Source organism: Alligator mississippiensis, chromosome 2 (assembly GCF_030867095.1).
Source record: "Alligator mississippiensis isolate rAllMis1 chromosome 2, rAllMis1, whole genome shotgun sequence".
Lineage (NCBI taxonomy): Eukaryota > Metazoa > Chordata > Crocodylia > Alligatoridae > Alligator > Alligator mississippiensis.
The window spans coordinates 197,951,277-197,976,237 of record NC_081825.1 but is presented as its reverse complement, the minus strand read 5'-3'; the positions used below and the strand labels follow the sequence as shown (position 1 = coordinate 197,976,237).

At 42.0% G+C, this 24,961-nt stretch overlaps 1 protein-coding gene across 1 annotated transcript in view; it reads right to left on the bottom strand.

Annotated features, from left to right (window-relative positions):
* ZNF143 (zinc finger protein 143) overlaps positions 1-24,961 on the bottom strand; it is a 60,650-nt gene that overhangs the window by 18,450 nt on the left and 17,239 nt on the right. The window contains exons 2-10 of the mRNA XM_059722670.1: positions 20,161-20,279; positions 19,796-19,888; positions 19,179-19,262; positions 18,950-19,030; positions 13,466-13,662; positions 12,719-12,793; positions 5,611-5,730; positions 4,035-4,110; positions 2,387-2,512 (exon numbers count right to left, since the gene is read on the bottom strand). Of these exons, the coding sequence (XP_059578653.1) occupies positions 2,387-2,512; positions 4,035-4,110; positions 5,611-5,730; positions 12,719-12,793; positions 13,466-13,662; positions 18,950-19,030; positions 19,179-19,262; positions 19,796-19,888; positions 20,161-20,272 (964 nt within the window). The 5' untranslated portion in view covers positions 20,273-20,279. The remainder of the gene's footprint in view (positions 1-2,386; positions 2,513-4,034; positions 4,111-5,610; positions 5,731-12,718; positions 12,794-13,465; positions 13,663-18,949; positions 19,031-19,178; positions 19,263-19,795; positions 19,889-20,160; positions 20,280-24,961) is intronic.

Here is a 24,961-nt window from a genome sequence, read left to right as displayed (position 1 = left end):
CCATCACAGATACCTAGAGATAACAACTGCCATGTTATCAACCTCTCTGCTCTTAGTTTTGAAACTGACTGAATCAGGCACTAAAAAAAGTGTGTGTTTAGGGAAGAGCTAGAATACCTTATGCAAGTGGTAGTGTTAGATGTTCTAAGAATTATGCAAGAGACAAGGATTGTTTGGGCGTAATATCTTTTATTAGACTAAATGCATGTTTAGAATAAACTTCGACAAACTTTTCAATGCAAGATGTTTCTCAACATGCCTGATGCAAGACTGGAAGATTAGACCAGTCGCAATAAGAAAGAAGGTCTAGAAAAGAACTAGAAGTAGGAAAAGAAAAATCAACTCGGACTAATGTGGAGAGGGGTTGCTAGGTAGGTGCTGGAACTGTCATTAGGGGAGAGGAAAAGAAAAAGTTCAGTGTTTATTGAGAGGGTTGAGGAACTCTGGACATGCCTACGTTAAAAATTGCAGTGTTGCAACCTCCAGCCACACACACAATGCAGTGCAATTATTATTGAGCATTGCTGCACCATTTATAATTCCTAGCACAGCATCCTAGAAGCACACACCAAACCTCTATGGCAGAAGTTCCAAACCTACGATCAGTGAATTACTGATGGTCAGTGCAACACTTCCAGTGGTATTCAGGGAGATAGCTGGTCACATATTGTTAGTTCAACTCCTCAAAACCATCAGCTAAATTTTAACAGAGTACATTCCTACCATATTTTCTCATATATAAGATGACCCATATATTAAGGTAATTAGATTTTAAATATGGAACATTTATAAATTTGTTTGAATTTTCCAGGGATAGAATCAAATTATTGAAGATTTGCCTTGAATTTATCCCCCTCCAACTGCTACAGCATGGAAAATAAATGGGGGGAAGGGTGCAGGTAGCTCCCTTGCTCTCTGCCTCCCCCCAACCTCTTCCCTGCTACAGCCCCTTCCCTCCCTATTTACCGTCAGACACTCATATCATTCTTCAAGGGTATTTTGAAAGGGGAAACAAGCAAGTGTGAGACACTGATGAGCTGGGCTTAGGTAGCAATTTTTGCTGCATATTTTTAAATTAATGTTGGATATTTGGGCCGATACCGATGGCCGATTATTAACAAGTCATATCAGCCGATACTGATCAGATTGCCAATAGGCAGCCCAGCATCTTGGAGAGCAGTGTCCAGCTGGTAAGTCTGTGGGGGAAAAGGGGCAAGGGAAGGGAAGGAGTGGGGGGGGGTAGATTGAGGCCCCCATGGTGAGGGAGGGAGAAGGTTTGGGGTATGTGCTGCCCAGCTGGGGCAGGGCGGGGTGGGGCGCGAGACAGAGCTACAAACAGTTTGTCTGGGGGCATGGGGCAGGAAGCGGGTGGCTCCCACCACTGATGCTCCCTGTGGGAGTCATGGAGGGGCATATGCCACCTGGGCTACTGCAGCAGGCTGGAGTCAGAGGTGGTGCCAGGCTCTTCTTGGCGGGCAGGGGAGGAGCTGGGCCACAGCTGTGCGCAGGGTGGGTGGCGGTGGCACTGCGAGGAGATGGTTTGGGAAGGGGGGCTACTGCAAATTTTGGGGTGGCTGTAGCCCACCCTGTAGTTCCTCCTCCCAGCACCACTGCTGCCCACCATGCACACAACCCCAGCCTAGCTTCTCCCACTGAGAAGATCTTGGCACCACCCGCAATCCTAGCGGCAGCCTGCCCTTGCCCCACACAGATCCAAGGGAACATGCACCTCAGTGCTTCCCCCAGGGTGCGCCAGCAGCGGGAGCTGCCCTCCCCCCACCACCACCCTGGATGAGCCACTCGTGGCTCTGTCGTGCACCCTGCCCTGCCCCAGCTGGGCAGCACCTGCCCCTGTTCCAGCCCTACCCCCACTCCCTGCCTCACTGTGGGAGCCTCAATCTGCCCCTGCCCCACCCATTTTCCCCCACAGACTTACCAGCTGGACACTGCTCTCCAAGCTGCCGGGCTGCGCACATGCATGCAGCATTTATCAGCGACATTATCAGCCACATCAGCCAAAAAAAGCCAATTGCCGATAATGTTAATTTTGCTTTAATCGGTGCCGATATATGAACCAATGTCTTGGTGCAGCTCTAATTAATGTCCCTTTTATTGCTGTAGATCTCAGAAGCAAAGGAGTGCATGCAGGCTATTGACAATCCCTATTCAAATAAAAAGAGGGATGATGGATGCTAGTACGTGCGTGCGCAGAGGGTTTGCATGAGGATAGGAGCTGTTGTCTAGACTTGATTTTCATTGTTTTTCAAGTGACCATTTCATGGAGAAAGCAGAAGAGGATTTTTTTTTAATGCATCTGAAATAAAAATCTAGACAAAACAATTCAGAAAATAAGAAAGAGCATGGCTGTTGTAAATGCTCCTCATACCTGTGTGGGTTCGGATATGTTTCTGCAGGTCTCCAGAGGTCTTGAACGACTTAGTGCAGTTCTCCTCTGTACATCTATAGGGCTTCTCCCCAGTATGTGTTCGGACATGACTTTTTAATCCATAGCCTTGAAGACAGTTTTAACAGCAAGAAGGAAGGAACAGAAGAAAACAGAACAGAAAGGAAAACCCAAAACTTAGATATTACAATACTGTATGATTGAAAATATATCAGTCAGAAAGTATCATATCACACAAAAAGCCTGCAAAGGGCCATGGGGAGCGGGAGGAGGCTGATCAGGCAGGGGGCACCATGTGTGTGCACGTACATGCACATGGCAGCCAGGCAGTGGTGGACAGGTGGTGCCAGGGCTGTCCTGGAGGGGGAAAGTGGGGGGCAAATCAGGGAGACCATCCTGGGCCCTATGCTTTGGGGGGCCCTGCGGAGCCAGCTGGAGCGGCCGTGGTGACTCTGTGCTGCTGCCAGCTTCATGTCCAGCCGCTTGGCATCCCCACCCACTCCCCGACCACCGAATCTGCCGCCAACGTCCTTGCGTCTGGGGGCAGGACCCCACACAGGCTGATTTGCCCTGGGCCCCGCACCCTGCTCGGATCATCTCTGGGTGGTGCAATCACCTATCCTGGAAATCTTCAAGAGGATACTGGATGGTCACCTTGCTGGGGTCAGCTGACCCCAGTTGTCTTTCCTGTCTAGCGCAGGGGGGCTGAACCTGATGACCTTGCAAGGTCCCTTCCAGTCCCTTCCAATCTATGAATCTATGAAAGCAGCTCCCTCCCGGTAAGTTTATGTGGAGGGGGGACAAGAGGGGGTGGGAGGAGGGGCACAGGTCATGTGGTGGGGAAAGGGACACTACCCACACACTGGGGCAGGGGACTGGCATATAACAGGGCTGCTCAGCACCACAAAGCAGCAGGGGGAACAGCCACAGCTGGACCCTCATCCTGGGGAGCAAAGCGGGTAGGGGGAACTCTGATTTTCCATAATAAAAAACCCGAATATCATATGCCAAAATTTATAGGTATTTAGAATTTATTTTATTATAATAATTGAGGCACTGGTAGGCTTCCAAATTGCTTTAAAATTGTAAATATATCAATAAAGCATTGTGTTCAACTGACACCTATATATATATATAGTGGTGTGTCATTTTAATCATGGAAAATGTGGATTTGGGGGTTTTTAATCAGAGAATTTGGGATTTTTAACTCAGAGAATTAAACAGAGAAAACCACAATCCCTGGTGATCAGAGACTTAGATACCCTTATGTGTAGACAGCTAGTTGAACCTTGATATTTTCACCTCATTAGTGTGGTTACTTTTGTTTCACATTAGAAATTTCTGTTCATAGCATAAAACTAATAACAGAATGCTAGATTGCACATTTTCCTGTTTCTTCCTCTCTGTTTCATTACATTCCTGCTTCAGCTGCATTCAAATACCTTTCTTTTCCATAGTCCTCATTTCATCTTCACCAAAGAGCATTAGCTGAAAATATGTCCGTTTCTATACAATTCTCATACATAAATTAATGACAAGAAGTGCTTTGGCACAGCAGTTTAAAAACTACATTATTGACCTTACTTCTTACATAAGAGACAGACAGAAGAAGACACTCCACCAATATTACCTGTTGCAAAAGCTTTGCCACAGCCAGGATGTTCACACTGATACGGTCTATCTCCTGTGTGTGACCTTTCATGCACCTGTTAAAAAATAGCCAACACACCATTATAATAAAGCTGTTACTTGATTTCTCCAATACAAAAATTATTTCATTCTCAGACACTAGCAGTTCCATTTTTCCTTCTGGAATTTACTCTTCCAGAAGCATCCTTACTTAACTAGAGATGCAGATTTAAAGAAGTAGGATGACAACATATACTGAGAATTAGTAATGTTTGTTTTCGCTTTCTGATCTAATAGCTCTGGTCAGTTTTACAGAAACAGGTTTCTGTAAACATGCGCAGGCCAGCCATCAAATAGGCAAAACAGTGAAACTGACAGCAATCTGAGTGATTGTATATGTGCCTCAAAGTCCACTCTCCGCCCTAACCATCTCTCAACCCCCACAACCCCTCTTAGTGATATTCCACGCTGCATGAGACATCTGGCCAGCCTTCCACCACAGCATTAGACCCACACAGAGTCAGAGACTAACTGCCTCTAGACCGGTAAGTCTCAACCAGGATGCTATGACACCTTGGGGTGCTGTGAGGATCCCTTCAAGGGTGCCACAAGGTGCTATACAATGTTAGCACTGTTAGGTTTACAAACCTGATTCACATGATAAACTCAGGAATCCAGTATTAAAAAAATTCCACCCTGTCATGGTCTTTCTGAGTTCTTTATAACAGAAGAACTGTTCTATTAATCTTCTGTGGTCAAAAATTGACTGAAAACTCACAGCTGGCATTTTCCAAGCGGTGCCTCAAGTCTAATGAGAGGTACCTTGAGTCTGAAAAAGTTGAGAACCACTGCTCTAGACTGTGTCACACTGGAACGGAATCCAACTGTACCCTGCCTCCACCTGAAAGCAATTAACCCAGACATTTCTCTACACTTTCCTGGTATCAGAGCTGAGCCCTAGATTAAGACAGGGAACAAGGGAGTGGGGAGGCAGAAAAGAACAGATGTTCCAGATTTTTGTTTCAAATATTTGATCACTCTAAAGAATCAGACATTTCAATAGAGTAATGTTATACATCACAAGATGGGAAACTCTGCTGTATTATGTATAAATGTGAATTGCACTGTCAAATAAATCTCATTTTAGCTTTCGAATACTATTGGTTATTTTGATGAAAAAAGATACTCTCTGTGATGTTGCCAACACATGAGCCTAATATAAAATGCTGTACATCTGTTTCCATCATGCCTTGACAATCAGAAGAATAAACTTTGTTCAACCTTCTTTCCTGATGATATTTCCTGTACTCAGCTGTAATGATTTTTGTTCCATACATGCTCTATGCAGCGTTTCTCAAAATCAGGATCCGAAAACCTCAAAAGTTTCATTACATAATACGTTGGACAAACTAAGCACTTGGGGCAGACAGACTACTAACTGATAGAGATTTCAGTGTACTATATTTTATGATAAAATAATGCCACTGTGCCTGACTTAATGCACACTTCCATTATTTTTGCTCAGATACTTTTAAGGAAGATTTACAAAGCACCAGATACTCATTAAGACTTCTTACCTTAAGATGATGAGCTGTTGTGTACAGTTTTCCACAGCCATCATATTCACAGCGAAAAGCTTTCTCTCCACTCTGCTGAGATTTAGCAGTCACTCTTGTGCCATGACCTTGCAAGACAATCTAGGATAAAACAAATACCATGATATTAAAATGAATTTAGTCATGATTATAATCAATTGGACAAATCTTGTTTTCAAAAGTGTTTATCCTGATTAAAGGTGCTTCTGAACACTGGCAGCTTGATCTGCCTGACAACTCCAGTCAACAACAAATATGCATATTTGTAGCTTCTGAAGTGATGCTGAACTGACAATGAAATATTAATAGGTTTAAAAATACACAGCCAATTTGATGCAAGTTAAAGAATTCCTGCATTCACTGATTCTTTTCTTGCTGTCTACATTCCTCTGAATTCTGTCTTTGAAATGCCCTTTGAGTTTCATTTTCCATTACTTTTTAAAGTAATACTCCCAATTTGCCTTTTAAAATAAAACATTAAATATCAGGTGACCTGAATTCAACCTCAGCTCACTTAAAAAAACAAATACAAACTCTAGGAAGTTTTGTACAACCCAATATTAATTCACATAGACTTTAAAAAAAATGTATTTCCATGAATATAGTGACCTAAACCTTCCCCAGCAGTATTTGTAACAAATCTTGCAGCAACTAATTATTGCATAAGGACAAAAACATGACATTGATTAACTATCTACAATTAACAAACAAAACTAACTAGACCTTCTTGGCTGCAAGTCATTTGAGGATACCTGTTGTACAATTTTTTGAAGCAACCAAAGAACACTGCAACAGCATCTAGATAACAATAGCCTTTCACAGCCCAACTCAAGAAAGTCAGATAGGCTGCTGACAGATGTAGAAAAAAAGCAGCGCTTTACTGGAAGAGGAAGCACGTTACTTTGACCCGGCTTCCCAGTATCTGTAAAGATTGGGTGCTTCGGTGGGGCTTTTTGGTGCTTTTCTCTAATAGCTGATTCAATCAACTATTAGAGAAAAGCACCAAAAAACTCTACTGAAGTGCCCAACCTATACAGACACTGGATGAGCCAAGTCAAACTACAGTAAAATCTCTGTTATTCAGCATGAGTGGGGAATGCTGGGTGCTAGTTATGTAAAAACTAGCCAATTGCCCATCAAGAATGATGGGGGGCAGAGGGAGGGGGCTAGGATGGAGTGCTGCCACCTAATGCCCAATGCTGCTGCTGTTCTGCCTCTTGCAGGGAGCAGGGTGGGGGAGCCGAGGTCAGCAGTTCCCCCACCCTTTGTCCAGTCCTCGGTGCAGCTTTGGAATTATGGTGGCGATCCCCCATGTTTGGAGCACTCTGACTGGCTGTTTCCGTCAGCCAATCAGAGTGCGAATAAAGTGTTACGGACAGATGATAGGCTTAGGCTTTTATAATATTAGAATTCTGGATATCTAAAAATATCAGACTGGTGGGGAAGGGGAGCTTGCGGTGGCAGTGCAGGATGGTAAATGGTGGCAGTGGCGCAGGGTGGTTGCACATGGCTTGCACATGGCAGCGCAGGGTGGTGCGATGCCAGTTAACAGAGTATTCCGGCTAGCAGAATGCCGAATAACAGGGATTTTACTGTAATGTGATGCCTCTTCTGGGCATGTGCTGTGCTCAGGGCAGGGGTGCACCAAGCTGAAAGTAAAGCACTGTTTTGTTTTTTTCCACTTCTGTAAGCAGCCATACAGTCCAAAATGAATAGATATAAAAATGTTGGTATGGTAACTCACTATAACTCACTTAACCCACTAAACCAAGTTCTTTTTAGATGGGTCCAATTGCTGGCCAAGAGCATTTCTCCTAAAATACAGGACTATGTATTTCAAATTATTTCCTCTAGAACCTTTCTTAAGGAATCTTTGGTTAAGATGCTCCCAGTTAACCTAAGACTGTTCTTAAGACCCAGGCTTCAGAGTTGAATAGGGTATCTGAGTGGGACCTGACATACTTCAACTTCAGTTTTCAGCACACGAGTTTCTCCTGAATCAGTGAGCATATAGAACCTTGTAAATAAACCCCCCCCAGTAATTATTATTGCTCTTGGACCTGCAGCCTGCATATCACTTATTATAAAATCTGTAATAAACACTTACTATATAACATGTATATTACAAAGAGAAATTGTGCATCTAGTTTCATGACCTTAGTAGATGAATACTATTTCCAATGCAAAGTGCACTTAAGAGAATACCTTTTCATTTGACTGCCATACAGAGTAGCACCAACAGGAAGTATTTAACCTTAAGTCAAACTGGTAGTATATTTGTAAACCCATATTTCATTGTTACTTTCACATCACTGCAGCAGATAAAATATGCATACTTGTTGCCGATTCAAGATGTCAGGCAAATTGAGCTGTGAGTATTCAGAAACATCTTTAATTAGATACATAAGCAATAATTCTGCTAATTTGATGAACTGTATTCTTCAAACAAAGATTAAGACCTGTACATTATTAAAGGATTTACAGGGATATAGATGTGAAAGAACTTATAAAAATGTAAACATTTGAAAATAACTCTCCCCCAGAGTATCATTAGAATCAAGTTAGAAATGATGTGGTTGCCTAATTAAATTACAATCCAAGAAAGTACCTGCCTTCCCATAATACATGCAGCAAGATGCACACAAACTGATTAAATTGAAGAATACCAAGGATTCAGCACTAATTATCATGCAAAAAGACAAATGACGTTCTTATGCAAACATCTTTGGAAGATTATCATCTCTAAAGAAAACAGGAAACTAGAGCATTAGAATTGATATCAGAGAAACACTGAAAATAATGATAATTTTGTAACATGAAACTTCTTCCCTCAAAGTAGCCTTAAATTGAAGTAAAAAGGTAACTGCAAAGGAGAGCATAGCCATATGTACATCCAAACACAGTTTATAGTTGTAACACAGGAGAGGAACAATAGGGGTGACAAAGAAATCTATAAAGGGGGTGTGTGTGTATGTGCATGTGCGTGTATTTCAAGTATATTATTCTTGCAAGCAGATGGGCATCTTCTGCTTGAAAAGAAAAGCATTTATAGCATTAGAGATTCATTTGCTTATATCTATTCTTTTGTTCTCACGCATACAATTCATGTTAGGATTTACAAGGAGGCTTTGTGTTCTTCTATGGCGTGAAACTTAACCTTATGACTGTTCCGCAGTATGACATCTGTTCTGTTCTTGTGTTACAGAAGACTGAGAAAAAGCAGTATATATACTTATTTAATACTAAAGGTAAAGCAGAAGTAAGATACAGATTCTTATGAAGACCTTAAAATTATTATGAAAATTATTATCCCTGAGAGAAAACATGCCTGAATCTAAAGGAAATTCAGGTCAAGATTTCCAAAACTGAATAGCGATTCTAGATGTTCAAGTAAAGATCCCGTAAGGCAGTGATTCTCAAGGAGGGTGCCATGACACACTGGAGTACTGTGAGATCCTTTTAAGGGTGCTGCACAAAATTGGCACTGTTAGGCCTTCATACATCTGCACATGATTCACAAGATAAACAGATAATCCATAGTGTCAAAAACATTTCTGACTTTTGATTTTCCTGAGTTCTTTGCAATGGGAGAAATGGTTCTAATATTTTTCTATGGTGAAAAGACGAGTGAAAGCTACAAGAGGTGCCTTCATTCCAGCGAGGCATTTTTGAGGCTAACGAGGGGCGTTTTGAAGTCTAAAAAGGTTGAGAACTACAACCCTGAGGCATGCTATACATGAGAAGAGGTCAGAGTACACTGAGGTCTGGCTCAGCTAAACTGGCATATGCTCCCTCCTGGGCCACGCCCAGTCTGTGTACAAACTGGAACCAGACCCATTTCACACCAATGAAGGACTTGTGATTGGATGATTGTAGTTTCTTTTCTTTACTCTAACAGGTTTTCTGTTACATTCAGGCAGTTCCAGTCAAGTTCGTATCCTGCTCTCCCTGGGGCTTTCGCATTCTGATAGGGGAGTATACTTGTTTCCAATGGCAAAGCAAGAAGAAGCGTCAATATCCATTTTCTTTTTTGTAGTACATTCCAATAACATGTCTATGGACAATCTTAGTTACCTATACAGCTATTCTCTCCTCCTTCCTCTGATGTAGCAGAAGGCAAGCAGAGGAATTTTGTGCAACTGCAATAGAGAGGCTACTTCTCAGAGCACGTTGGCTTACATAAAAGCTGCTCCTGTGGAAGTGATGGGAAGGAGCTGAGAAGGGTTGTGCTCTTACCTCCTCCATACAATGATAGGTCTGATTCAAAAACTCGAATTTAAAAAATGTAAGGGATAACTTAGAGAATGTACTTCAATTAGGGTTACCATACGTCCAGGTTTTCCCGGACATGTCCTTTTTTTTGGACCCCTGTGCTGCGTCCGGGTGGGTTTTTAAAATAAGAGCAAATGTCTGGGTTTTCTGCTCTCCCAGGCTGGCTGCTTGGGGCTGGGAACAGTGGGCAAGTTGATTGGCTGTCAGGGGTTATGTGCTCCTTGTGCGGGCTCCGCCAAACCAATGAGAGAGAGAGAGCGCATGCGGGTGCATGCAATGAGGGAGCTGCTTGGGCAGCAGGGCTGGGGGGGCAGAGGCTGTGGGTTGGGAGTGAGGGGCATCTGCAGGGATGAGAGCAGGGCAGGGGGCTGCAAGTCGGAAGTGAGGGGCACTGGCAGGGCTGGGGCACAGGGGGCTGCAGGTCAGGAGTGAGGGCCACAGGGGACAGGACAGGTGACTGGGTTGGGTGTTCAGGGCACTGGCAGCACCAGGGAGCTGGGGGTCAGGAGTGAGGGGCACCAGCAAGGGGTGGGGGGCAGGGTACTGCTGTTTGGGAGTGAGGGGCACTGGCAGGGCTGGGGTCAGTGGGTTTGGAGTGAGGGGCAGCAGCAGGGATGGGGGGTGTGGCTTGTCAGTGAGGGGCAACAGAATGGGCAGGGGCAGGTCACTCTGCCCCCACCCCTCCCCCAACAGGTGTCCCCTTTTTTGGACCTGGAAATATGGTAACCCTAAATTCACAACCAAAAACAAATTTTCTTTTTCACACAGTTGCCTATGAGAGCCTCAAGGGCCACAGATAGGACACTGCTCCCCTAAAATATTTGAAAAATGTCGGTGCTAAGATATAACCAAATTAGACACCTTACAAATGATACCACAAAAAAGTACAACCAAATTAAGTAAGGGCTCTTCAGAGAATGAGAAGTAAGGCAGTATATTAAATTGTTTTCGGCATCCATCCTTTACTCCAATTTGCTTTTGAAAATCAACTGCCCTGATTCACTCTTCTTTATGAAGGAGCTCTCAAGGAAAAAATAACATGGCAGAATATTATTCAGCTGCACGTGCATTCTTATTCATGGTCAGATATGACTTTAGCATAACAATTTGTCATTTATGTTCATAAAATGGTTTCATAGATATCGTGCTCTGAAATCTGCTGTCAGTTGTCAGCAAGGTTTATAGATACTTTGTGCCAGAGGGCAGGAAAGAAGAAATCTAGAGCACTGGAGTTAGATGGTGCGTGAGTGACAACCCTCTGCAGCTACAATAAGGACTTTTGAGATGTTTCTGCCAAGGATGCATCAGAGAAGTAGAAAGGGCTCTTTGCACTCCAGTCCTGAACAGCGGAAGGGTTGAGTTCATGGCAGTAGACAATCTGATGTAATCTGTTATAGTTACAGTATCACATTTCTCTCTCTGTGCAGAAATTTTCTTTTTACTTTGTGGGACAAAATCTTGAGTAATTTTAATCAAGTTTTCTGCCAAATGAGATTCAGTTCTAAGTCCATCTGGACCAATCTGGCTTTCCGAAGAATTTACAGAGTATTTGAAAGACCTCCTCAGACGATAGCCTGAAATTCTGCTTTCATGGGAACAGTCTAGACATTCCTCCTTAATAAGGAATTCTTCGGCATATTTAAATCATGATCCCATAAATCATGTAAAAAAGGAAAAACAAAACCTTTTTTGATTCAGCAAGAAAGATTTTGGTTTCCCACTCCCCCCCACCCCCCGCATATCTTCTGTGTTGTTATTATGAATCTCTCTATTTTTATTTCTTTTACTCATGACCAGGGATTCCAGTTTTCCATTTGCCGTGGAAAAACCTGGATTCAACAGTCTCCTGCTACCTACCTAAAATGCAGCAGTGTTGCACAGCGAGCGACGCTATTTCTGTTCTTTTATTTTTGCTGCAGTTTTTGCCTCTGGCCAATCAGCACTGGGGTGGGGGGAGGGTCAGGGAAAAATGCAGATAGTTATACTTTTTAAATTGAGATTTTTTGCTTTTTTCCCCCATGGAAAACTAGGATCCCTTCTCTTGACTCTTAAAAGTTCAAAAACAACTTTCCCCTTTGTCTTATTCTTTAACAAAAAAGCTTGAAAACAGAAAGATAATATCCCCACCAGATTCTGGCATGCCATGCATCGGTGTAGAATCTAGTTCTGGGCTCTGGCTTCATAATTTTTGTCTGGGTTCTCCCACTGTCCTCAGGATTTCTTAAGACCTGCCTTTTCGAAAAGTTTTTAAAATTAAAGTAGCACTAAGAAGGCCAGGAACTTGTTTTTTTTTCAAGGAAACTTGAAATTCTGTGCTGCTTCTTTAAGGGCTAATTAGGAGTAACAGTCTCATCTACTGGTCCCTTTGCCAAATCTGAGAGAGAACTGGAATCCTCTGACATAGGAATGGAAAACTACAAGAGTGACTGGGGAAAGTGCTTGGAGGCATATACACTGCCCCCTAAGGAAAAGGGTCACAACTTTTATCATCTGCAATACTGCTGGATCCCAGCCAACTAAAAGAGTTCTATTAAGAAAACCCAAGTTTTTTAACTTAGTAGTTTTCAAGACAAAAATTAAAACATTATGTAAATGCGTTAATCCTGTGACTTACTTACTCTTGTGCAAAGGAAGAAATACAGCCTATCTTCACAGACCTGGAGCTAGAATAGTTCAGAGCTAAATAATTGTTCTCGTTCTAGTTGTTATGGAGACAATGATTGTAGATGACTTCTGTTGTAAAAAAAATATTGGGCATAAAGGGGACAAAGAAAGTAAATACATGGGCAATCCAAATGCATGGTATTGTATAACATACCTGCATTTTTTTATCTTGTTCATTTTCACCTATCATTCCTGTGCCACTAACACTTTCACTTCCATCAATAGACACCTAAAAGGATATAAAAAACAAAAATATTTAGTGGTTGTTTTTACTCAGTACATAAAACAAAGAAGGAATGAAATGCTGAGGAATGGTGGGCTCATTCATTTCACACTTCCATTCATTTCACAGTTTTTCTTTTTGCTCTTGGAACTCAGTTCCTATACTACACGTTAGTTCGCAAGAAATGTAAAATTCCACAAATATAACCCATGTTATAACAGCGTTACATAATAAGCAAAATTCTGAGCTTCCCAAGTCATATTGATGAGCAGGGATCCTGGTTTTCCCTGATAAAAAAAATAAAATAAAAAAATTGCAAATTCTCTGAGATAAACCCCCCCAAATCTGTGATTAAAATTAACACCCCCCCCCAGCCCTGCTGGTGCCCCTTCAGTTGATTCATTCTAGAATACATCCTATTTCAATGTTTGTTTTTTTAAGTGCATCTTTTCCTCTTATCCTGCTTAATAGCAGGATCATTTTCAATACCACTGACCCCTCTACTCTTAATAAGTATCTTAATGAAGAAGATGCCATCTCAGATACTTCACCTTTTTGCCAGGCTGAGGAATACATTGTCTAACTAATTCACATCTTACTCCTTAGTTTAAAATGGGATTTCTATAAAGTGATGCTACTTAAAGACCCTATAGACAGACAAAATGTACTCTAATGTACCTTGGCTGCATACTGCTCCAGTGCACTGATGGTATCTGGGTCAATGGCAGCATCTCCTGTATGAAGACCTGCCACTGTGCCATCAGCTTGAATAGCTAAGATGGTATCTGATTGTGGCATTTGAACTGTATGGTGAATGTAAGCAGTGGTTCCATCTTCCAGCTGGACTGCCTGTAATGCACTCTGGTCATAACTGTCTGGGAAATAATTATTACAAGACAGACAATGAATACCAGTGCCTGCAACTGACCAATATAAAAATATAACGTGAGAAATAATCATAATCTATTAAAAGGCCACTGGCAAGTGCAAGTAGAACAGGGGCCTCTCTACACATGCAGGTAAAGGTGTGATTGGATCTAATGCACGATTCACACAATCATACCTCCTGCCATGCCACACATGCACGGCAGGAAATGAGATTGTGGGATTGCACATTAGATCCCATTTCACCTTACTGCTGGTGCAGGGGGAGCCCCAGATTGGGCAAGCTCCCACAGTTGGCAGACCCCTCAGCTGAGGGGCTCCCAGTGGCAGGGCACCCAACGCACCCCTGGGGCTCAGACACGCAGTGGCCATGCTTTCACAGCCTCAGGGGAGCTCTGCAGCAGCTGTGATCTCACAATTGTGGGGGTTTTGTGCACCTCAGGAGCTTGGAAATCCTGGCAACTGCATCTCTCAGCCCAGGGGCTCCATCCACCTCTGGGGCTGGGAGGTCACAGCCATGTTCTGTGGTTACTAGAACCCATCTGGGTCCTGGCACTGGGAGGCACGCTGTAGGAACCCAGCATCTGCAGCATCTGCACCCGCCTCAGTTCCTAGACTCCCAGTCCTAGCTGGGCATGGTGCATCCCTACAACTGGGAGCCCCATCAGCTGACGAGGCTCACAGCCACAGGATAGACCTCTGCTACATGTGCAAATTAAAGCTTGATAACAACCAGCTATGAAGTTAATATACATTTCTGAGGTTTAACTTTATAGCTGGTTGGAGCTTTTTATGGTGTGGTAGCTACTTTGCACATGTGGCTGGTTCCAAAGTAATTGCTGTGAAATTTCTGGACCCGTGGGGAGCCATGTGGGCTGGATAGCATGGCCCTGCATGCTGCAATGGGCATGTAGGGTGGGTTAAGACTGCAGGGCCTGACCCTGATGCATGGGGGTAGCTTGAATCCCAGGGTCCTGATCCTGGCCTGTGGGGGCCAGGTAAAGGTGGTGCAGGGTCCTGGGGCCCAATCTGTGCATATGAAAGTCAGTCAAGGGGGTGCAATGTAGTCCATGGATCAGCCCTGTGTCCCTCAGGGGCCCTCAGGACCAAAAGATCAAGCACCACTGCCTTATAATATTGATATCAGGAACACGGGTTGAATTTGTTGCAAGCTACAGCTTAGCAAAATATTTTATTTTTGTCCACTTATCATAGTGGCAAGGAAGTTTTATAAAAGCCACAAAGCCTAATCTGCACTTGCAAAGAGGACCAAATCCACAAATACACATAGGCAGACAAGGTTTCTTGGGTGAATTTGATATCTTTTATTAGACCAACCCAAATGGTTGGAGAATAGTTATTAAGCAAGCTTTCGGGTTCAAAAACCCTTCGTCAGGCTAAGGAAGCTTCAGCAGTTGCTGTGTGCTCTTCCTGGATGGAATGAAAAGTAAACAAGCCAGGGGCTGGGCTGGGCTGGGCTGGGGAGTCATTGTAATCTGCCTGGCAACTGACTCCCCAGCCCAGCCCAGCCCCTGGCTTGTTTACTTTTCATTCCATCCAGGAAAAGCACACAGCAACTGCTGAAGCTTCCTTAGCCTGACGAAGGGTTTTTGAACCCGAAAGCTTGCTTAATAACTATTCTCCAACCATTTGGGTTGGTCTAATAAAAGATATCAAATTCACCCAAGGAACCTTGTCTGCCTATATCCTTAGACCAACACGGCTACAACCTAAACCCCTAGAAATACACATAGACATTTCTATGTGCTAGGGCTAATATGTAGTTGTTCATCTATCTTGTTTACTTGTTAATACCATCAGTTACAGGTTTTTTATATACATCTGATTCCTGTAATCCTAAGAACCCAAGCATCCTTTCAACGGCTAACATGATGTTTTATAAATACTTTGAATTCAGGCATATAATACCTTTATTACTACACATGTGCCAGGGTATGCAGAAGCTGAAGTACTCTGTGAGTACACAATAAGCAATCACACTTATTCATTTCAATACGTGAAAATAACACAGACAGCAGAGTCTGAAAAATTTAGCTAACATATACTAGTCCAAGGAGTAAGCCTTCTACCTAAGGTTGAAAATACCTGTGTTGTCACTCCCCTCAAAGTCATAAAAAGGAATCAAAGAATACCGTGTATTACATAATGTAGTTAAGCTGGCAATCAAACAAGTTTTTACTTAATTTTATTTTAAAATGTCACTTGATATGTTACCTGGTTGAATAATAGAAGTTATGTTTGTTGAATACTATGAAATTAATTTTACGGTATTTAGTCCAGTAAGACAATAATCAAATTTCAAAATTCCATATTAACTCATCTCTTACATTCACATACAAGGCAACCTTATTAAATACACTGCTGCCAGAAGCAGCATGTGTTCAGCAATGGAAACCAACTATGAAGTTGATTAAATGTAGCCAGCACCAAGCATGACTATAAAACACATGACCCTTATTGGGAAAACATACTAATAAGAATCTACCACAAGGATAAGTTAGTGCAGCCCATCTGAAGAAGACATATGGTAGGTGCCCACTGCACTCAGTCCTCATTACCGCTACACTGAATGCATTTAGACTTCTTCACTCTCACAGTTCAGCTGTGCCTTTCTCTCCCATTTCCAATGATTCCTGTTTCTTCAGCCTTAAATGCCGGGCAATCACCACCACACAGGGCCCCAAACAGTTAATCCACAATCCCTCTGTCAGCCCCTCAGTCTGTCACATATGATAACTGTGGTCCTGCCCTCCCTAAAATGGAACCAGACTAAGTTGCCCTGAGACTCATCTGCATATAAATTTTTGGAGGATCCCAGAGCCCATGACAAGAACACCTAGTTCTGCTTATGAGTGGGGGTTCTAATTAGCACATGGATCCTTTGTGGGAGGTATCTAGAGTACACACATATACTGAACATTGCGCTAAGCTGTGGGGTCACCATGGCCTGAAATCCTGTTGACTGCTGAGGCCCAGCCCAATGAGCTATATACAAATCATAAGCCTTTTGGCTTTGGACTATCATGCACAGTTTGTTGTGGCAATTTTACTCCAAACTATAAACCGAACGTTCATTCTCATCAGCCATAAACCTTTAGGTAGGTGTTCCAGCCTCAAGAAGCAAAATCCAGACAATACTATATATTGTGAAAAAAGTCAACCATCCCTAACCAAACTGCTAACAGAGGACTAGCATTCCTACCAGTTTCTCTCTTTGGCCCCTATTTGCAGGTTCCATATTTGCTAGTACAATTTTGATACTTTACAGTTCTTCTATCCCAATCATTTCTGGCTGACAGATGGGGGAAGGAGAATTCTTCCTTCTGTTCTCCCTTCATTCTCCTAAATATTGATGTGTGAGTGAAAGGAGTACTCCACGGCTCTAGCTTTCTGGTAGCCACTGCATTTTCCTTCCTAATAAACTGCTCCAGAACCGTTACTGTTGTTTACTACAGCTTTGTAAAACTGCAGCAAAAAAAAATTTAACAGATTCAGGATTCTCTGCAGGAAAAAGAAAGTGAAACTCCTCTGATCAGTTTTCACTCTGATATGTCTTGGGAAAGTAACAATAGTGACACCACTATCTTCCTTTTGCATTACTTTATGCAAATACAAAACTTCAATCTAGTTTGGAAACCAACTATGAACTTCACCATGAACTTCAGTGATTTTGGAAACCAACAAAATTTCAGTCTAGTTTGTCCATGTTTACAAGTCTTTCTTCGCAGCTACATATTCTAATCCAGTCATTCTCAAGCAGTGGACTCCAGCACCCTGGAGTGCCTTGAGATTTAAGGGCTCCACATAATATTAGCACTGTTAGGTGTACAAATATAATTCACAGGTTAAACCCAGAGGTTTCAAATAGAAATCCATAGTCTCAACAACATTCTGACCAGTTGTGGTCTTTCGGAGTTCTTTGCATCAGAATTATTGCTCTATTATTTTTCTGTAGTTAAAAAATTAGTAAAAACTGAGATGGCATTTTCCAAAGGGTGCCTCAAGCCTAAAAATGTTGAAAACCACTGGTCTAATCTGTGCCCTTGTACTTTATTGGGAAAGTGGACTGCATACAGAACGATGATTTTTTAAATGTGACAACAAATAAGAGAGAAGATCCTAGGGTATTCAATACCTTTATTAAAGTAAATCAGTTAATAGTTGATAATCATTTACTTTTTCTTTCTTTCAAACAATGTGCCTGCAAAAGAAATTTCTAAAGGGAGGGTCCTGTAATGGTATAATATGAGATTACTTCTGAGGCTCTTCTAAGATTATCTACTTTATATTCTCTCTATTTTTTTAGCTTTGCTGATCCTTACAAAATAATTCTGCACCATACAGGTTTAAGAGTGAAATGTTCACTTATACTCTTGTCAAGCATAAGAATATTTCCTAACTAGTGTAGTTAATTACTCCAAAAGTCAACATTCAAACCTGAAATAAATAAATTTGCTTTCTTGACTTATTGCACAGATAATTCTTCTAAAAAAGTAGCATATATTTTAAATACTCTGTGGCTGAGAATTCAATCTCTAGAACAGCTATTCTCAAACTCTTTTAGACTCCAGGACCTTCCATAATTTTTCTAAATTTAGCAGCACTCCGTTTCAAACACTCATCACACTCCTCCTCTTTTTTTGATTATAAAAAAATAATAAACCAATTCTGTTGCAAAGAACACAGAAAGACCACAAAAGGTCAGAATGTTTTTGAGCCTATGGATTCTTCTTTGAAATCTCAGAGGTTATCATGTGAATCATGTTTACACACTAAGGCTGCTGACACTGCGTGGCATCCCAAGGTACCATTTAAAGAATCTCAGAACACCCCAGGGTGTTGCAGCACCCTGGTTGAGAATGATTGCTTTAGACACTCTAATTTGAATGATATCTGCTTTCTCTAGCTGCCTCTCTCATTTTTGCATTACATTCAATCTTTACTTAAATTCATGTTGGGGTTTAAATTCTCCATAATCAGCATGTCTCTGCATTGAAAAGCTAAAATAGCCCTAGAAACCCACAGCAATTTTTACTCAATTGGGAACCACTATGTTCCAAATAAGGAACTGAACCAGCCTCAGGTCAGCAGTTCCATTTGCTAACACTTAAAATCTAGCTAGGATTTAATGTACCAAGTCATCCACAATATTGTAAATATGCTCAGAATCTAATCATACTGACCAGCATAGTATTCTTGAAGGAAATTACAACATATTTTTTAATACAATGAATCATACTTTGAAAAAGGACTTACCTTTTGAAGTATGATGAATAAATGCTGTTGTTCCATCTTCCAGCTGAACTGCCTGCCCATCCTCCAAACGAAGGCTGTCCCCTGTTCAAAGGGAAAAAGGTATAATTTTAGATATTTAGAAATAAGTTTGCTTTAAATCTTTACAAACAGATTAAACACTACATTCAAATCATTGTTATATCAGCCAAATTAATATTTTAAAATGTATTTCTGGCTTTAATGCACTTACTGCTTTTGGGCATAGATACATGTTGAACATAGGCAGCAGAGCCATCTTCTAGTTGAATCACCTGACCGTCCATTAATTTTCCATCTGGAATACATCAAGAGATTCAATATAAATTATCCCACATGACATATCACAATTTTAAATGCACTGCTGGTACTCTGAAGTGAAATGTTTCATAGAATAAAAATATGGTATTGACAAATACTAAGTACAATATTAATGTACATGAACTGCTTGACATCCTGGGATAAAAAATGCTGAAGGTGGAAAATGTTTACTGTTATTACAAATATACTTCTATGGGCCCTTAATGTGTACATTGGTAGTATTTAGTGTTGAAATCTACAGAAAGGCTATTTATTTTGCTTTACTCCTTAATGGCTTATTTTACTAATTAATCCCTTCCTTCCTATTAATTGTAGTAGTAAATATTTATTTTTTAGTAGCACTTCAATTGGAATTGGAGCCCCATTGTGCCAGGGGCTCCAGGAAAAGGAATAATCCCTGTCTTTAAGAATTTATAATCTAAACTCAGACACAGGTTCCTAAAACAGAGAAACAACGTGGAAGCCAATAAATAAAGCAAAAAGTTGGTTGAGTTTTACTCACATACTTACCTTTAGAATTGTGTTGTATATAAGCAGTGGAACCATCAGCAAGTGTAACTGCCTGCAAACTTACACCCTCCATGTTTTCTAAGTTGTCACCATCTATTGGAAAAAAAAAGTTATTTTATAGTATTGTCAAGTTCAGACACTTTAAACATGGTAAGGCTCGCTAAAAAACATATCATGATTTAAAGTATAATTATAGTGCAGTTTAGATTAATCAAACAAATTATCTAAACAAATGCAGTTATTGCAATATACTTTATATGTACAGTATGCTAAATTACCCCCATATATACAACAATATATGTGTTTTTTAAATGCCAAATTTTACAGGCAGAATGAAGTGGAGATATGTTAACCTAAATAGTTACCTTGTACAGCTACTGCTTCTGTCAAACAGAGAGTTACATGCTGAGCCTCCATTCCTCCTCCAGAAAATTCAGTCATTCCCTGAGAATCTCGATTTATCTGGGCTAGTAACATTGTCTACCTAGAAAGAAACGAGGAGTTTACAAAAAATAAAAACTGGATGCTGAACAATAAATAGTAACATTAAGAAATAAAAAATTACATGCTTATTCCTTGCCCAATAAGATGGCAAACAAATCCTGAAATTTTTTTTTAAAATCCTCTCTCAAAAATTTTACTTAGTGTATTATGGATATTTAGGTTTACCTGCCCCAAAGATATGATGCAGTGATTGATCAATGTCTCAGAGATCTGAGATCTCTCAAGCTTAGAAGATGAAAAGTTATATCAGATGGCCAAGTATTGCTAGCTAACCTACTTATTTTTGTGAATTTTATCACGTAGAAATTACTGAATTTTAGGTGTCTAACTGTATTAAAACAAATTATAGAAATTATTCATCTAATAAGTAATGGTATAGTTCACATTGTACTATAATTTCTATTCAAAATTAAGAATGAAGTTGTAAACTGTAACTAGAAGCAAATTGTGAAAATCATGTAAGTCTTAGTGAAGTCCTATAGGACTATATGTGCAAGCAGCTGCTTACCAGTGGCTTAATCAAGTCTGCTCTGATGCATTCTAATTAGAATATGAACAAGCATGTCTACAGGCACCCTAGGAAATACCATAACTAACCTTACCTATGCAACCTTAATTTAGCTACCAGGGGCATGTCAATTACGATATGGTCTTAAATTACACTTTTTTTTGCACAGAATCCTGACCCCACCAACTCTGTGGCAGAACTCTGTGTAGTTCTCCTGGTACCATTTGCCTGTTTTAATTGTCAGATATTCCTTTATTTTCTTGCTGTCTCCTGCCACACCCACCACATACCTACCAGCCAGGGCTATGCGAGGCTTCAGAAAGAGCTTCAGATCAGGAGAAGCTTTGGACGCTTCGGCATCTGAAGCAGCCATGTCCAGATCTAAGTGCTGGCTTCATTAGGCTTTCCCAAGCGGTTCAGAGCTTCTGAAGCACTTCAGAAAAGCTTCAGAGCCGCTTTGGAGATCCGGCCATAGGGTATAATGGGGAAACAATGAAATATCTATAACTTTGTCATTTTTTGTCTGATTTGGATGAACCTTGAAAGGGTGGTAGCCCCTGCTGAGAGCATGAAGTCTGCCAAGTTTCGAGATGATTGGTGCAGGGGTTTGGGGGGAACTGTACCACAAATTCTTGAAAGCAAACCTCATGTCACATGTATGTGTTACATCACAGGGGGGTGAAAACTGCAGGGGTGGTGTGACACAGACGTGACATGAGTTTTGCTTTTAAGAATTTGGGGTGCAGTTCCCCCCAACCCCCTATACTGATCTTCTTGAAACTTGGCAGGCTTTGTAGCCTCAGCCAGGGCCACCACCCCTGCAGTTTTCACCCCTATGTGATGTAACACATACACATGACATGAGTTTTGGTTTCAAGAATTTGGGGTACAATTCTCCCCCAAACTCCTGCACCGATCTTCTTGAAACTTGGCAGACTTCACGCTCTCAGCAGAGACTACAATCCCTGCAAATTTCATCCAAATCAGACAAAAAACAACAAAGTTATAGATATTTCATTGTTTCCTTATCATACCCTATGGCCGGATCTCCGAAGTGGCTCTGAAGCTTTTCCAAAGCGCTTCAGAAGCTCTGAACCGCTTTGGAAAGCCTAACGAAGCCAGCGCTTTGATCCGGACATGCTGCTTCAGATGCCAAAGCGTCCAAAGCTTCTCCTGATCCGAACCTCTGTCTGAAGCCTGGCACAGCCCTAGCTGGTAGGTATGTGGCTTCCTCTGGGTCCTACTGCCCTGCCTTCTGTCATTTTTGACAGGAACCAAGGGCAGAGAAATAATACTTTTCCAATTTTTTTTTAGGGGCCCCATGGGCCAGAGAGAATGGCCTCACAGGCCGGATCCGGCCTGCGGGCCGTATTTTGCCCACCCCTGAACTAAGGAGAGGAAATAATCAAAACAGACAATCAAATGCCCCAAGACAGAGACAGTCAGTTGCACAAGCACCCATGTCACGAGTTTTGCTTGTCCGCAGCTTGAGGTGCAGTTCCCACAAAACCCCTGCACCAATCTTCTTGAAACTTGGCAGGCTTTGTGACCTCACTAGGAGCCACCACCCCTGCAGTTTTCACCTCCCTGTGTTGTAACACATACACATGACATGAGTTTTGCTTTCAAGAATTTGGGGTACAGTTCTCCCCAAGCACCTGCACCGATCATCTCAAAACTTGGCAGACTTCATGCTCTCAGCAGGGGCTACCACGCCGGCAAGGTTCATCCAAATCAGACAAAAAACAACGAAGTTATATTTAATTGATTCCCCATTATACCCTATGGCCAGATCTCCAAGGTGGCTCTGAAGCTTTGGAGCCGCTTCGGCCAGATGGAAGCAGAAACCCTGTCCGGAGCTCTGCATCAGATCCCTGGCATCTGAAGCAGCCAGATCCGAAGCCAGATCAGATCGCTATCAACTCACACAGGCCTACTACCAGCCTCTGGAGTACATGAAGCAGAGGACTGACTGGCCAGTTCCCCCGCAACTACGTAGTGCTGATTAATTCCCAGAACTCCATCCACTTTCTGGATTGAATAAGACAGTGATCCAGTGGAAAAAAACCGCGTGGGATCATATTAATAAGGAAGTGTCATAATGCTCATGGAGACCTGTATTAAAATTGCACAGGTAACCTCAATTTGGTCATTTCCTAACTCCTTTGGAGACTGACTTTACAACCTCAATAATTAAATGTAGTTGGTGCAGTTTCTTAGATTGTAAAAAAAGTAAAGAAAATATAAATTACATTGTGTGCCATTGCATTGATAAGCATATAAGTTGTTTAATTCCATGATGCAGACCTCTGCACTTGAGCTGAGAAAGTAACTGATTCCCATAGTAGGCTGTCATTCTCTGGTTGGACCAGCACAAGAGATGAAACAGCATGCCAGAGGGGTTTCTACAGATATCAACTACTGCAGAGAAACAGGCAGACTCAGGACTCTAGTTCAATTCCAGGCTTTGAATGGACCTGGGCTTTTATATATAGACATGTGCCACTTTCCTCTCAATCCTTTTTCCTTCTCCATTCTTCTCTCCAATCTGTTCCTACACCAGTCCTACATTCATCCACCCCTGGTTTTCTGTCCCAGGCTCCTTCCCCTACCAGCTTTCTTGCCTGGCCAGTCCCCTTTCTAGGCTTGCTACCAGATTAACAATGTGTCCTCCTCCCCTCTCCAAGTCTCAGTCCCTGTGCTAAAACAGTTCCTGCTCCCCACTGCCATCCCAGCTTATTGCCCAACCTGTCTCAGTTTCTCCTATCCTAGGTCCTTTTGTTCCCCACATGGCTCCAAGTTTCAGTCTCCTGAAGAAAGAGGCGGCCTGAATCTCCTTCTCTGAATCTCTTGGCCCAGACAACTCTACTTTTCTGCCCACCATCTTGATTCCTTGTCCAATGTGTGGCTTCTCCCCTCTGCAGGTTTCTAGTGCCAGTCTCCTTGTTCAAATAGGTGCAATCTGCTCCTCTCATCTAAAATTCTTGTCAAATTTTAGGGTCCTTCACCTCACCAGCAAACTGGCTTCTAATCTGTCCTCTCCCAGCTCCAACTTTCCGTCAGTTTCTCTCTACCCCTCCAAATCCAGTCTCAGGAAACTCTTTGTTCCAATCAATGGTTTCTCCCTACCTGTCTTTTGTCTTCTCTACATTTCAATCAGACAGCTTTGTGTTGGCAAGGCCAGAGAGCGAGTGAGCGACAGACAGACAGACCTAGACTGACTTTTTTGACCTTTATTATAAAAAGTTTAACAATGAACCAATTAAAAGTGTGGAACCCCACATAGAGCTATGCATAAAACAACAAATGGACAATTAATTAAAATTACCACAAAGAAAAATCTTGCACCTCTTCTCTTCCCACACACCTATGATCACACTTTAAGAACCAGTTGGCCTGTTTCACAGTATAAAGAGCCCTCACAATGGCCCAGTGGGATGCAAACTGGTCCAAATTTTGCTTTAAGCTCAAAAGTCATACACATCCAAAGAAGGAGCTGAAAGAGGCAGAGGACATTGTCAGAATTGGATGTGGTGATCCAGTTCTAGCAGCTCTTCAGTGTTGCCATTTTAGCCTGACCCAGAAGCAAGTTGGCCAGGCAGATTACACCTTCCTCAACCATCCAGTACGGGATTGAAAAGATGTATGTCTTCTGACTGAAGTCTAATACCAGCATGCCTAAGAGGGCACCAAGGGCAGTGAAGAACAAGAATGAGCACTCTGCTTGTTTTCAGCACCCATCCATACACCAGCCAAGAGCAGCCACTGCAGAGAAAGCATGCAATGGAAGAACTGAGCATGGTCCTGCTCAAGACTACGTGGGAAAAGCTGATGTGAAGTCTGATCAGTCAGTCACAGTAGGTGCAAGAATCCCATAGAACATGGCAGCTTCAGAGTTTAATTGTTAAAATCTAACAAATCTCTATTGAGCCTGCAAACACTACAATATTGTATTTTCTTGAATCTAATATGAGGTTCCCCCCCACTCAGTAAACATGGGGGAAGCCTCTTGTCTTGTATTTGAGTACAAGGCAGGGGGAAGATGTATGGCAGGTGGCTGCTGAGACTGCGACTGCAACTGCAACCCCAACCCCAGTCCCAATTTGGGATTGGGGTCAGAGTCAGAGCCGCAGCTGCTACCGCCACCTCTGTGA